At 45.2% G+C, this 14297-nt stretch overlaps 4 protein-coding genes across 4 annotated transcripts; 3 read left to right on the top strand and 1 right to left on the bottom strand.

Moving 5' to 3' along the window:
- Positions 1–1337: 1337 nt before the first annotated feature.
- Positions 1338–1937, bottom strand: ONS95_005241 (uncharacterized protein; the record flags this gene model as incomplete). Its single annotated transcript, XM_058498641.1, has 1 exon — positions 1338–1937. One exon carries the CDS (start codon positions 1935–1937, stop codon positions 1338–1340), a length of 600 nt encoding a protein of 199 aa, XP_058352155.1.
- Positions 1938–5515: 3578 nt separating this feature from the next.
- ONS95_005240 (uncharacterized protein) lies at positions 5516–8359 on the top strand (the record flags this gene model as incomplete). Its single annotated transcript, XM_058498640.1, has 2 exons — positions 5516–8113; positions 8165–8359. The coding sequence occupies 2 exons, from the start codon at positions 5516–5518 to the stop codon at positions 8357–8359; spliced, it is 2793 nt and encodes a 930-aa protein (XP_058352154.1).
- Positions 8360–8993: 634 nt separating this feature from the next.
- On the top strand, positions 8994–9890 carry ONS95_005239 (uncharacterized protein; the record flags this gene model as incomplete). The annotated part of the gene is made up of 1 exon (XM_058498639.1): positions 8994–9890. One exon carries the CDS (start codon positions 8994–8996, stop codon positions 9888–9890), a length of 897 nt encoding a protein of 298 aa, XP_058352153.1.
- Positions 9891–10431: 541 nt separating this feature from the next.
- Positions 10432–11524, top strand: ONS95_005238 (uncharacterized protein; the record flags this gene model as incomplete). The annotated part of the gene is made up of 4 exons (XM_058498638.1): positions 10432–10647; positions 10781–10796; positions 10849–11114; positions 11267–11524. 4 exons carry the CDS (start codon positions 10432–10434, stop codon positions 11522–11524), a joined length of 756 nt encoding a protein of 251 aa, XP_058352152.1.
- Between the last annotated feature and the right edge of the window lie 2773 nt (positions 11525–14297).

Raw genomic sequence — 14297 nt, 5'->3', positions numbered from 1 at the left:
AGAAACACTGAAGAAAGCTCAGGAGCTCGAAAGGTCTCTCCTGAAGACCAACAACCACACCACGGTTGAGAAAGGATACGTGCGAGTAAATGGGAAGCTGTGGCTCCCGCCCAGCCTGACCAAGGAATATGTTCAGGAACAACATGGACTACCCGCACACGGACATCAAGGGGTACGAAGAACGTACCTAAGGATTTCGCGATGCTACTGGGGCGAGGGACTTCGCGCAGTAGTCAAGGAGGTAGTTGGAAATTGTGATGCCTGCATCAGGAACAAGCCAACCAGGCACGCACCTTATGGGCAGATGATCACAGTACCCATACCACCACAACCTTGGAAATCGATATCATGGGATTTTATTGGACCATTACCCATGTCCAAAGACCCGGCCACAGGAGTTAGCTATGATATGATACTGGTCATCATGGAGAGACTTACCAAATACATGAACCTAGTACCAGTCAAATCAACGCTCACGGCCGAGGACCTAGCGCAGGTATACCTTAAAGAAGTGGTCTCCAAGCGTGGAGTACCGGAAGAAATAGTGTCCGACCGGGACAAGCTGTTTACGTCCAAATTCTGGAAGGCATTGACGAGTTTCCTCGGAACCAAACGAAAACTCTCAACAGCATTTCACCCTCAGACAAATGGAGGAAATGAACGGATGAACCAAGTCGTTGAAGCATACTTGCGATGCTACATCAACTACCAACAAGATAACTGGGTAGGACTGCTGCCACTTGCAGAGTTCGCCTACAACAGCTCGACCACGGAAACAACCAACGTAACACCATTCTTCGCCAACTACGGTTACGAACCTGTCGCATACAGAGAACCCAACCTGACGGTTGAGGATAATGATGCGGCTCGCATCCAGGTCCAGAAGATTCAGGACCTACACAAGGAATTATCCCAGGAACTCCAGTTCGTAGCAGAAAGAAACGCACACTACTACAACAAAACGCGTAGCCAGGAGCCAACGCTACAGGAGGGGGATAGGGTTTATCTTTTACGGAAAAACATCAACACGCAGCGGCCAAGCGACAAATTGGACCACAAGAAATTAGGACCGTTCAAGATCAAGCAAGTCAAAGGACCTTTGAATTACGAACTCCAACTGCCGAACACGATGAAGAAGGTATTCCCAGTATTCCATATATCCTTATTGGAAAAAGCACCACCGGGCGCACCACCAGCCCCAAAAACAATCGCAGAACCCATCAATCCGCTTGAAGAATACGAAGTAGAGGAACTGCTGGATTGTCAGTACAAGTACGGTATCATCAAATACCTAGTGAAATGGAAGGATTACCCACAATCCGAGAACACTTGGGAACCTAGGTCAAACCTTCGCTGCCCGAAGCTGCTTGCCAGTTTCCATCAACGAAACCCAGGTCTGCCCAGAGCGGGTCCTCAGGGTCGAAGGGAAGGCCGACCGTCGGGTCGTAGGGGGGGTCGACGTCGCCGGAACTAGGACGTTCCGCGCCTGCCAACTCAGCACTTTTCTGTGCCTCCTCCGCCTTCCGCTTCTCCTCAGCTTCCTTTTCCAACGCTTCGAGAGCGTCGAGCTCTTCCATTGAGTTCAGCCCGGCAGCAATCATCTTCTGCCGCCTTTCGTAGAGGAAACGTTTCTGTTTCTTCAAACGAAGGATTTTCGCCATCGCCTCCTCTTCCTCGGCATCCAACTTCTCGATCTGGGAGTCAAGGGACTCCCAATCCAACGCTGTCGGCATGCGGTTCACGGTACGCACATCGCATGTCTTGTTTAGACGGGCACATCGACCACACCGAGTCAGTTTGGGATCGCGGGGCGACACACAGTCTTTGCAATTCGCATTTTCACATCTGGTACAGGGTGCCATGATTTTTCCACTCAATTCAATCTGTCGCCCAAGCGCAATATGATCGACTCTTTTGGTTGAGCGTTCGGGTGGCATGATGAAAGAAGAAGACGGCCGTGGGCAGTCGTCGATATTTCCTTAGGCATACTTAAGCGTGAGGACACGCTAGGCTGGAAGGGGGATAGTGTCACGAACCAGGCTCAGTCTTGGTACAAGTCACGGGTTGGCACCATAATACTGATGGTACTACCAAGTGGATGGCACCAGTCGGTGTTTGGTACCAAAGGGTTGATGGTACCATTGAGAGAATGGCACCAACAAGAGAATGGTACGAATTAGCGAGTAGTACCATACTCCACGCTCGTTGTCATAATAATAGTTATGTTGATCACGGTGGACATGGGTCACGTGATGTGCTAGCTTGCTAGACGGGCTTGCGGGCTTGCGCGCCCTGCAAGACGTCTTGCACGGCTTGCACAGGAAGTCGGAAGTTCTATATAACGAGTAGGTAGTTTCCTAGATAGTAGAGCTTCGTGCTCAAATCAAATAGCAAGTTTACACCTAGTTTACCACTGCTTGTAACGTCTCAATTCCTATTGAGAATCGAGCGTCTTGTTACCTTACTTCATAGCTGATACCAACCGACGAGTCTGTACTCACGACACCGACCGAGTTAGAAACGTTACAGGAAGGTTAGCTATAGAAAACACAGTAGGAGATACTAAAGGAGCGTCTGATTAACGCCTCCCTAAATAGACTTAACTAGCAAACGCGTCTAATAACACTTCACTATTAAGATATAGTAGGAAATAGTATAGAAAATAACACTTCGAGTAAGCTACTTAGGTAATAACTACGAAGCTATACTCTTAGTAAATCCTTAATAAGGCACTAACCTGTTAAATAGCGCTAATTACGCTAGAGGGTGAACTTATACGACCTCTTAAGGTTATAACTGTCGCAGAGGCTCTAAGGGAGAATCCAGTGGAATAGAAGGCCGCTATTCTTAAGGAATTACAAGCTATATAAAGCGCTGGAACCTATAGAGTATACTTTGGTAAGCCTCCCTCCGGCTTAAAACTGATATCTTCAAGACTAGTTCTACATAATAAAATCAACTCCGATAGCTCTATAGCACGGCGAAAGGCTAGGCTCGTAGTAAGAGGCTTTAAGTAAAAACACGGCCTTGACTACTTCAATACCTTCGCGAGCGTTGTACGCTATTCCACCTTATAAGCACTACTCGCTATTACGGCTAAAAGAGACCTAGAGATCGAGCATATCGATATTGATACTACTTTCCTAAACACGTACCTAAAAGAAGATATATATATAACAATTCCGAACAACGAGACGCCGGAGATATAGAATAAGCTTCACCTAGAGCTAAATAGAAGGAAAGACGTATATCTGAAGCTCCTACGCTCTCTCTATAGCTTGAAATAAGTACCTAGGGAATAATAGCTCTTTATTAAAGATAAGATAGAAAAGCTAGGTCTAGAAGCGTTAGAAGCTGACTTTAATCTCTTTATCTTTAAGAATAGAGTATACATATTAGTCTTTATCGACGATATACTGATTATAAGTAACCCTACTAACTGCGAATATCTTAAGAAATAGCTCTTAAAGACCTGGAAAGGCAAAGACCTCGGAGCTATTAATACGTTTATAGGCCTATAAGTTAAGAGAGACAGGAAGAATAAGACTCTACGGATTTATTAAATAGCTTACATATAAAAGCTACTAGAAAGGTTTGGAATAGCTGTAGCTAGAGGTAATGCCTTACCTGTAGCCGCTGGAATAGTACTAAAGGAGTTAGCTAAAGATGAAAGTGTTATACTAGTCTCCCCTGAAGAGATCTCACTGTTTTAGCAGATTATCAGCTCTCTAATATACTTCTCGAACTTCATACAACCTGATATTACCTATATAATAGGCCAGCTAGCGCGGCATATATTAAATCCCCTTAAATCTCACCTCTAAGACACGAAACCTCTCCTCTGATATCTATAATATATAGAAGGTGACAGAATAACGTTTAGAATCGGAATAGAATATAGGGGAAAGCTAGATAATAATATATTTAATATTTAAACTAACGCTACGTAGGGGACGGAATATAATAGGAAATCGTTCCAAGGATAGATAGTAAGGTTCTACAGGGGTCTAATCTCTTAGGCTACTAATAGGTAAAGGTCTACAGCTCTCTCTAGCTTAGATTCTAAGATAATAGCTGCTAGTGATAGCTCTAGAGAAGTAGCCTAGTTACTTAAGCTATAGAAAGACCTCGATATAAAGCTATCCCGAATTCCTACGCTATATCTCGATAATACTAGAGCTGAATCTCTCTTAAAAGAACGGAAATTCTATCTAAAGGTAAAGTATATTAATATCCGCTAGTTCTATATTCGAGACAATATAGTTTTATATAATAAGTTAGTAGTAAAACACGTTCTAGGTAATAATAATATAACAGATACTCTTACGAAAGCTTTACTTTCAGAATCGTTTAAACGATATAAGACATATATAGGGTTACTTAGTAATAACTAATTCTCTGATAACAACTCTAAGATTAACAACAGTTAGCTAATTAACAGTAGATCTGTATAAATCAAGGCTATTTCTAGTAGTGGAACCTATAAAAAATAGAATATTCTTCGCGGAAAATCAGTCTTTTAATAAACATCTTCCTTAACGATAATATATAACTGCGAATCAAGTAAAACACGATATATAACTACTATACCTAATAGTTAAGACGAATCTTGTTCCGCGGTTAAAGGAAGAAGGAAAGGAAACAGAACTAGAAGAGGACGACCTTTATATACCCTAGAGGCTAGAGAGAAAGCTAGTAAGGAATATCTTAGTAGCTACAAAAGGAAGGTGCGAGATAGCTATAAAGAAGAGTAAATAAGAGCGGCAGGAGCAGGAGATCATTAATAAGGGAGCGATTTAGGTGCACTCTTATACCGTTTTATATGCCTTGATACTACAAAGTTGCTGAACTCCTAGGAAAACAGGAGACGTAGGCACTATATATATACTAGTATATTACAGGAGTTAATAAGGCACAATCGAGGCTCCTTATATAATATAAGTTATCGGTAATACTTCGGCGATACTCTAGCGTCGCTTCGGGAATATTCAGCGCTGTACTGCTTTAGAAGGCTCTATTTACTACAGATATAGAGAATAGGGGGGCTGTTAGAAATATGGGGATTGTAGGCGTAGACTCAGTACTGTAGGCCGTACTACTGAGTACGCTACCCCTTTATATAGGAGATTCTCTCTCTCTGTAGTAGCTCCTTATGCAACTGCAATTATGACAAAGCGAGCGCCCCTGAAAAGCCTCTCGCTAAGGAAACCAACAAAACATCACAGTCGCAAGCCACAAACTCAGAATCAGCTAGAACACGTTCCAATCTGTGCAAGACTTCCCGTCACCAAGACCTGGACCTCGTTCAATACTTGGCATGGCTTTCATCAAAAACGATAAGGATTAGTGCAGTGCGGCTGAAGGCCCAGCCCGAGAAGTGGACCCCTCTGCCCCTCCCGCTACCCCTCCATGTGTGACCATCAAATAATGCCAATTTCCCAATACCATCTCAAAATCCGGTGCTCATGATTTTGGTACGCTTTAGATTTGGGCCGGTATATCTGATATCTACACCATGGATTTGTTCAAAAAAGCTCGAAAGCAGGTGAAGGCTGCTGTGAAGGATGTCCAGCAACAAGTCAATCAGATTTCCAGCGGAACGCACCAACAGCCTGCAAACACACAATTGTATGGAAACAACCAGCAGCAATTTTATGCTCCTCTTCAACAGCCTCCTCAGAAAACTCAATATCTTGCTTATGGACAGCAGGCTTACCCATCTCCACCACCACAGCACCAGTATTCTTCTCCGACTGCTGCTTATGGATATCCCGGACAAACGCAGACACAAACGGGTTACCAACCCCAGAATCAACAACAATATTTCCCACCTCCGCAGTCATACCCACCGCCGCCATCAACATCTAGCCCTGCTCAGACTCCCGGCTCTGCTCATCGGCAGCCAGTTCCTGAATACCAACCCACCTACCAGCAGCCACCGACTCAACAACCACACCAATATCCTCTTTACCAAGACTCAAATCAACCGCCTACGCCTCTACCAACTCCTGCATCAGGCTATCCGCCAGCCGCGCCTCAGAATGTCTCAGGAGCCCATTATTTTTCCTCCACCGCCCCAGAAATCCCAACTGCCGGTCCTCTAGATCCCACTAAACCGCCTAGTTCTGATCCAGTTCAACAGCTCGAGGCACAGTATCGAGGACTTGACATTGGAGGCGTGGCCCAATCGCAAAACTCACAAAATGGGCCACATACAAATATACCACAGCAATATCAAACAAGCTCTGCAATATCTCCAACCTCAGCTAGTCCTTGGAAAACGAAGTGCCCCCTATTCGAAGAGGTCCTAAGCGATGTGGTTCCATTCTACGAATTGAATACCATAGTTCTGCAGTCTCACTCCATGCCAGTTCCTCCAGCATCTATCGTACTCGTCTGCGAGTACTGCTTCTTGACGGTTCTGGCACCGCATCCACATCTAGCAAGTTGTTTTACTATACGACCGAAAGATGAACGGCCTGCAGACAAGACCCATCCCCAGATCTCTTTCGAAAGGATCGGTGGGTGTGCTTTAGCCTTTCCTCGAATAAGAAGTACCGTTATCAATCAGTGTATTCCGCAGAGGTCAATCACACCGTTCGTCGAATACTGCAGGCTTGATGCAGACCTCGGTGCGTGTCAAGGAGGATCTGCGACTGGACCATACTATACATGCAAAGCTATCGATTCTTTGGCTTTCTGCAATAGTTGCTATGAATGCTTCATCGTCGGTACGCCGTTCCAAAGGAACTTCACGAAGCAGCATATGCCAGAGCCTCACATGGAATGGGGTTGCGACCTGGGATATAGCGGGTTCTGTAACCGAACACTTTTGGCAGATCTCAATAAAGCTCGACCCGATTTCGCTCATGTTGCAGCTGCCATGAACAAGAAACTCAGTTTTGCTCCTTGTGCTGGAGAAGGGAATGCGATGTTCCCGGCCGGAGCAGGTCTTTCATACGCCTACCGGTCTGTGGCCGACAATAGTGGTGTGTTCTGCTCCACTTGCTTCTACAATGACGTCGCAGGGACTCCTGCGGAGAAGTATTTCGGTTATGCCTTCGAGCTGGAAGAACCTCAGAAAGGAACTCTCTGTTGTGACTTGGCGAGTCCCTTTTCCAAATACGCAATGACCACTGCAAGGAATGCCACTGACTTCAGCCTTTGGCTTGATCCCATTCAGGCCCATCACTCTCTGCCATTGTGCCCTTCAATTGCTGGCACTGATGAAGCAGACATGCCTTCCATGGGAGAAAATTGGCAAACTTGGTACCACTTCAGAGATCATCCAAACATCGAGTGCTGCCCACGCTGCTACCGAACAAATGTCGCTGTGCTAGAAGCCAAGCACTTATTCGTTCCAATCACGAGAGAGTTGAAACCTGGAATGATTCGTCAATGCTACCTATCGCCATCCAAAGATATGACGGTATCCGAGAGTTGGGATCCGATGGACTATGAGAATACAACTTTCTGGAGGGGAAACTATATCAGAAATCTTTTGAGATATGGACACTTTGCCGGAAACGATTTCACAGTTGCCATCACCGAAATAAAGAAGATTGCTGAGTTACCAAAACCTTGTGGCTCAGAACTTAGGCGCTTCAAGCCGGTCAATGGAAGGAAGTGGTTTGGTCATGTCGCTGGCGACCCAAATGATCCCAACGATGCGACTCTTCTTATGTGCGAAGAATGCCATCTTTATTCCGTCAAAGGCACACCATTAGAGAGTCTCTTGAGCAACGACCTCACACATCTCACGTTTGATAATCCAGAAGGTCATCGCTGCAGTACCTGGTCCAAGCAGTGCAAGCGGCGTCTTCGGACTGCCTGCGAGACTAGCAACTTTGCATCATATGCTCAGTATCACCACAAGAGAGAAGAAGTGTACGCCCGGATATGGAGGAGTATAGAAGAGCTGAAGCCTCTGGGTGAGCTGGTCAAGGGACACACTGCGAGGATCAATGCCGAGACACAGATGAATATCCAGATGGGCAGCATTAGGCTGGCACAGCAATTGAACGCTCAGCAGAACGCAATTATTTCTGGGGTTGGGGGAAGTGTTGCTGAGGCTGCTGCGACTGACCACGGGTATAGATATGGCAATTCTACAGTAGGTCTTAATTTTCTGGTGATGACTTCAAGATGCTGATTTAGTTGATAGGTTGGTATGGGTTACCTCACCCACAGCGGCGCGAGTGCTGCCATGGCACATCACAATGCTGCGAACAGTCGATACGAACCTCCACTCGATCTTAATGTGTGGCGAAATGCGCCTCTGGAGCAGCTGACTACAGAGTACCAACGGAGACTTGATGTTCATAGTCAGATACAGGAAGAGTGGAAAGCAATTGACTGAATTTTTTTTCATTTTGCTACACGATCACAATACAAGGAGTCTGGTCTCTGACTGGGTCTGCGAATACTACTTAATTCTTTAGATAGCTCGAGCTGCTTCTCTACGGCTCACATGTTTCAAACGTCTAGATATCCGAATTATACAACAAATTCAAGCTCTGGGATGATTTTCATTCGAAAATAATTTGATGACAAGAGACTAATCCACGCCATAAGCTAGTATTGCCCTGGGTCATTTTTGTCTTGAGTGGTACAGTTTGGGTCCGTCGCAAGGTAAACGAGGCTAGGCCTTTCTCGCCTTGTGCGAAAGACGGGAGCAGCCTACTCCTGTTAGCTAGTTCGATTTAAAAGTTCGAGCTTCAAAATCTCAGTCTAAGATTCTGATTAGCGCTCTAGTCAGTCGATATTCACATTGGACATTTAAAGAGCACTCCTTCACTTTGACCTTACATTCAAAATTCTCTCAAGCTCGACTTCCTCATCCATTATCCACCCCCATTGCGCATTGATATCAAAGGAATTGCCAGTACAACAGCGAATTCCTCCAAATTCAGCGAGCGAACTGCAATATCTCCACTTAAAGCTGCCATACCGAAGCGACTCGAAAGTCAGGACCTGAGATGGAAACAGCTACAATGGCGCAATCAATCGAGTTCTATAACATTCCCTACGATATCAGGCTTGCCTTGTTCCAAAGGGCTTTGCAAGACGAGTCCAGAGTTGCCAATGCTGACGCAACATTAGCAGAAGGTATTGATACTGATACCATCGCCATACCTGGAGCCGGTACCCACGAATCATCTGTCAACATAGTAAACAGCTTTAGAGGCAGCATAGTGCCAGCAAGATATTTATATGTGGACTTGGCGATCGTCTTCTTTGCTCCTGAGATCAAGGATTCGCCACATTTCTTGCAATTCCTCTTCAGCACTCAACCAATCAGGCACGCAATCGAAAATCCCAAGAGTATCTTCTTCATTGCAGATGTATTTTCATTCACCAAGCCACTTATTGAGGATTCTGAGGCTCTAGAAAGTCTGTTCGCGCATGCCACCAAGCTTTGGAGGGAAGAAAGGTCTAATAAAGAACGTTGGGCTTTCTGGGAAAAGGCACACAGATTAAGATTGGGAGAGCCTCCCGTCACGTGGGATCCTCAGGGAACGGTGGAAAATATTGCATTCTCGCTACGGAGCATTCTTCGCCTCCCCCATAGTACAGATGATGAGATTAGAAAGGACTTTTACAGGGCAATATTGACGATGCCACATCTCAAGATCATATATTTAGTCGTTGACTATGATCAGACGGGTAGAAAAGGACAGTCACAATCTTCTCGATTCAAGAAATTCGTTTGCAGGATCGATACGGTCTATGAGGGAACTGGAACAGAAAGGAAGCAGAGAAAGACTCTAAGCACCTTCGACGTTGTCAGCCTTCAGGAAGCACTCAAAGCAAGGAGCACTATGCAAAGCTACCAAGACGAAAATAAGTCTTCGCTATGTCCGAAGATCGAGATTGTCTCGTGGGCGTAGAGCAGCAGGAGCGAGAACTTGCAAGGAAATTGTTGTGCTGGGAAATGCTCCTACTAACGATGGTTTATTTTTCCACGACACTGCCTTGGTACCAGAAGTGACCAGAGTTATTTTTACATACTATGTATCGTGCTGCATTGGCGAGCAGCCCCTACAAAGCTTCGGTATGGCAATATCCTTCTTGATAGGAAGGACTATAGACAATGGAATACATATCACGCTGAATTACATTCACATGGTTTTGATTTATAAATCGTGCTTTACAATGAATAGAAGCCTACTTTGAAGTAAGCATGATATAAGTGAGTTTGTCACATTACATTCAATATACTCATGTCGGTGTCGGGTGGTCGGATAATCTTCGATTTCGAGCTAGCCTCGCTTAGTCCACAATCAACAATGACTACCTGCTTCTACTTTACAAACGCGTTTCAGCCTGGGCTTGGAAAGCAAACACGACTTCGACTTCTTTTGAGAATGAAGTCGAGTCATCCCACTACGCACCCTGTATCTCGAAAACCAAATCCCCTATCCCAGCACCATGATTCCATCGCAGCAAGACACAGTAGCATCTGCTACAGCAGACAGCTCCGCAATCTCAAACACCGAACAGAAGAAAGACGCGGCTCCAAAGAAGCTCACTTTTCACGACATCCCTTTCGACGTTCGCGTTCTCATGTGGAAAGATTCTCTCAAGGACAAGACACGAGTCGTTCCGGCCAGAACAAGCTTGTCTGAAGGCAATGAATATCTGAAGGTCAGTTTTGGTTGATACTCGTGCTTACATGATTCAAAGAACTATCGAAGAACTATCGAGAACAGCTTCCTAACTTACAAACTTTCAGACCCACTTGTTTGAAAATCTCTATGCCAATTAATTCATCCTCAAGATTGCACCAGATAAGGGTAGGTGCTATTCAAAGTTGATTGATATTACTTGAAGTTGATTGATGCATAGAAAGTGTCGCAGAGCTTGCTGCTACCTTCTTTCAAACCGACATGGCAGGTACCAATGCTCTCAGCAAGACATTGCAGGTTGCTCAGCAAGAAGTCCTCGATGCCCAAAATATCCTCTTCGTTGGCGACCTCTTCGAGATCTTCAAACCCATCTATGAGCTTGTTGTATCACGACAGACAGTCTGGGTTCCAGCCGGCCCTAACGACACGACCGAATATGGACTGCTAGGCTCCGAAGAAAATCCACTCAAGCCGTCCTGGATGTTGGTAAGCGTAGAGCCGGAGTTGAAGGTGGAGTCTGTCGCTACAACGGAAAGCCTAGCATTCCATGCATTCGCACCCAGGTCCCTAGATTGCTATGATACAACTGTCCATATCGAATCGAGAAGCTGATGCTGCAACTTCTGCAATGGCACAAGGGTCTAAAGACGTTATACATCGTTGTGAATACGAGAGGATTTGCCAAGAACTCCGACACAATGAAGCCTAGATTCGTTCCTGGTGCAACTGGCCTAGGCAACTCTGCGACTGAAACCGCTGGACAAGAAGATGCTACCAGGGAGATAGCTTTCAAAAGGTGTGTAACGGAACAGTACCAACACGCCTTGCGCTTGAAAAAGATAATCAATAGAGAGGTCACGAAGTGGAACAACGGGGAATTCGGGGGCAATAGGTAAGGTTGCCAGTCGTTTACCACAAGATTTCAACCTTGTTCTTTCAAACATCCAACAGCTAGTGCAGTTTACAGGGAATCATCAAGGTATAACTGGTGGAAGCGGAATAATTCCGTGGATGGGCAAGGAATGGAGGTAAAGATTGTACAGTTCCACAAGTGACTTTTTGAAATTACTGTGGGCATACTTGAGAGACCAAAGAGTCTCTAGTGGCCATAACTCTCTGATAGCATAGCACTTGAACTTGGGGAAGTATCATAGTAGATGCGACCTTCGGGTTACATAGGACGCTGATACAAAATTCTTTAGCACCGTGTGAAGTGTGGTGCAGCAATGTCTCTCTTGAGTGCTATGTCTTGTGAATTACGCTTGATGTAACTATGAACACTCTTGGCATAAATCTTCTTCCTCACTTCACTTGGCTCACATCATTCGTTTATAGAGGGAGTTAGTGGTGTGTCAAATATAATTTTGTCTGGAATAGCTCGCAATGACCAATAATAAAATGAATCCTCAAATTGAGGACTTAGTTAAGCGAGTAGCAATCATTTTGACGAAAGAGAAGAGCTCTATTTCTCAAGGACGTTCAAGGAAGGCGGCGTGAATAGTATACCGAACGTGAAAGCTCTGAACTCTTGCAATGTTTTACCTACAAGCTAGCGGAGATATCTCCTCGTGACCCAGATTGGTCTACGTAGTGCGCCTTATCAGGCTTTAAATAGTCCCTTTTTAAACAAGTGTCTCCACCCATCGCGATTTGTTTACAAAAAGAACTTCTTACTTCATCAACAAGTTTCTGCCACGACCTTTTCTACCACGACTCTCCTGGTTCTGACTAGCCATCCCATGTAATATCGGAGACAACGGCATGCCTAAATCCATATGCTCCCGCTTCAAAGAGGGGATTTCCAGACATTCCATACGACCTCAGACTAGCTTTATGGCGCAAAATCCATCAAGATGCCGAGAGAGTTGTGTTAACAGCTGGCAAGCTGGAGGCTAAACCAGGAAGCATCAAGTATAGTGTTGGATCTCAACCATTCTTTTCGGAGTTCATCCTTCATTTGACTCCATCCCAAGGTAATGATCTAGCTCCAAAGAGGTGTTCACCGGATCATGGCTAATTGTGTGATAAGAACAACTATGCAGTCTTGCATTCACCTTCTTCCAACCCGAGAGGATTCCCCCACCACGCGACACCGCTCAAGAAGCCAAGATTTGTCAGCGGTCTTACAGGAATCCTCAAATCAAGCAACGAAACGAACGCCGACCACGAAAACATCACTATGACGCGAGAACATGTCCGCGCAGCTCAAAATTTGCAGAAGATCATGATGGATGAGTTTGGTTGTGCATCTCAAATGAAGTCAGTCCTATTGAGACGACTTGGGGCATGTAAAATGCACTCTCGTGAAGAGGCTGCACGCCGGAGAATTGAGTTCCATGAGAAGCAGGATCTTCAAATCAAAATCGTACAATGGACTCGCGATGAGGAGGACCTTTGATGGGAAATTGCGCGAGAGACAGGTGTGTGTAACCTCCCTTTTGGTGGGGTTTCGGTGCTTGATATCAGAAGCAGCAAATATTTCTCTAAGTGTAGGACTAGAGGTTCTAAATCTTCAGGATCGAGAGGGTATTGGCTGGGTAAATGTTTTGTTTTCTTGATGTATAATCTTTTGCCCTCGATGCAGACATCTACATGTCCAACCTATACCCTTGCAGATTCCGGTCGATAGCCTCTCGCGTTCGAAGGCGGCGATTGAAAGCATAGATAAGATTTGAGCCTTGGCTGTCAGACAAATACGAGGTTTCTGCGCGAGGTGCATGGTCTTAGGAAGTTTCCCCTGCAAGTTAAGAACAGTGATCTCGTGGCACAATGTATGGCGAAGGCGTAGCCAAAAAAAAATTGCAGCAAGATGTCAGACACGGATAAACATTAATATCTGTGGACTTCTTAAGTTGAATTATGATTCCGAGATTCCTAAGTTGGAGTTAAAGGGGTCTGATTACTCATTTTCGAGCTAGTCCCAATGAGAAGACATCTCCGTGGCGGGTATTCTGCTCGAATATTGCCAGCTGGATAATTTTGCCGGCGTTCCAGCCTTCGAGTGAGGATAACTGGTTTGCTCGTGAACAATTCACGATGATACAAATCATCTATAGGCTTACAGTAGCTTGAAGTCGTTACTGTATCTTCCGTAAAGTCTATTTTGTCAAGGTGTCGAAGAGACTTTCGGATGCACGGCCGGATCACCGTGTCAGATGCTTATTCCCGCTCGCCGGCGATAGGGTTTTGCAGGGGTTGTCAGATCTGGATTTATGCATGCCTCGAGGTCTTCATCGCATTCACATTCCCTTCCCTCTATTCGCTTTGAATGATATTTCAGTGTCGGTCTATTCTCTCCATGAGAACACATCTAGTTGCTCTTCTCCATGTCAAGTTGTTGCTCTGATCAAATGGTTGAGAATTGTTTGATACCTATCGGAGTCAAAACTTGCAAGTTTTTGGCCAGTGGCCGGGACCCTGGACTCGTACCTGCATCTGGACTGGGATCGATGAACCCCTAGTTGAAGATAGTAAGCGAATCCATATTTTCTTGCTTACAACAACATAAATCGTGCACCACGGGTACTTTATCCGCACACCCAAGGAATCCTTGATCGCTTAATAGATTTCAACCGAGCCATAGTCACAATTTCTAAGCATCATCACTTCGTGCTATCTTGCAAATCGTCTGATCTGCTCGAGTGGCTATTTTGGGCGTAGTGGCTATTT

The sequence above is a fragment of the Cadophora gregata genome, assembly GCF_030347475.1.
Source record: "Cadophora gregata isolate MNR1 chromosome Unknown scaffold_15, whole genome shotgun sequence".
In the NCBI taxonomy this organism is placed as follows: domain Eukaryota; kingdom Fungi; phylum Ascomycota; class Leotiomycetes; order Helotiales; family Ploettnerulaceae; genus Cadophora; species Cadophora gregata.
The sequence above is the reverse complement of the archived record's forward strand: the minus strand, read 5'-3'. Positions and strand labels throughout refer to the sequence as shown.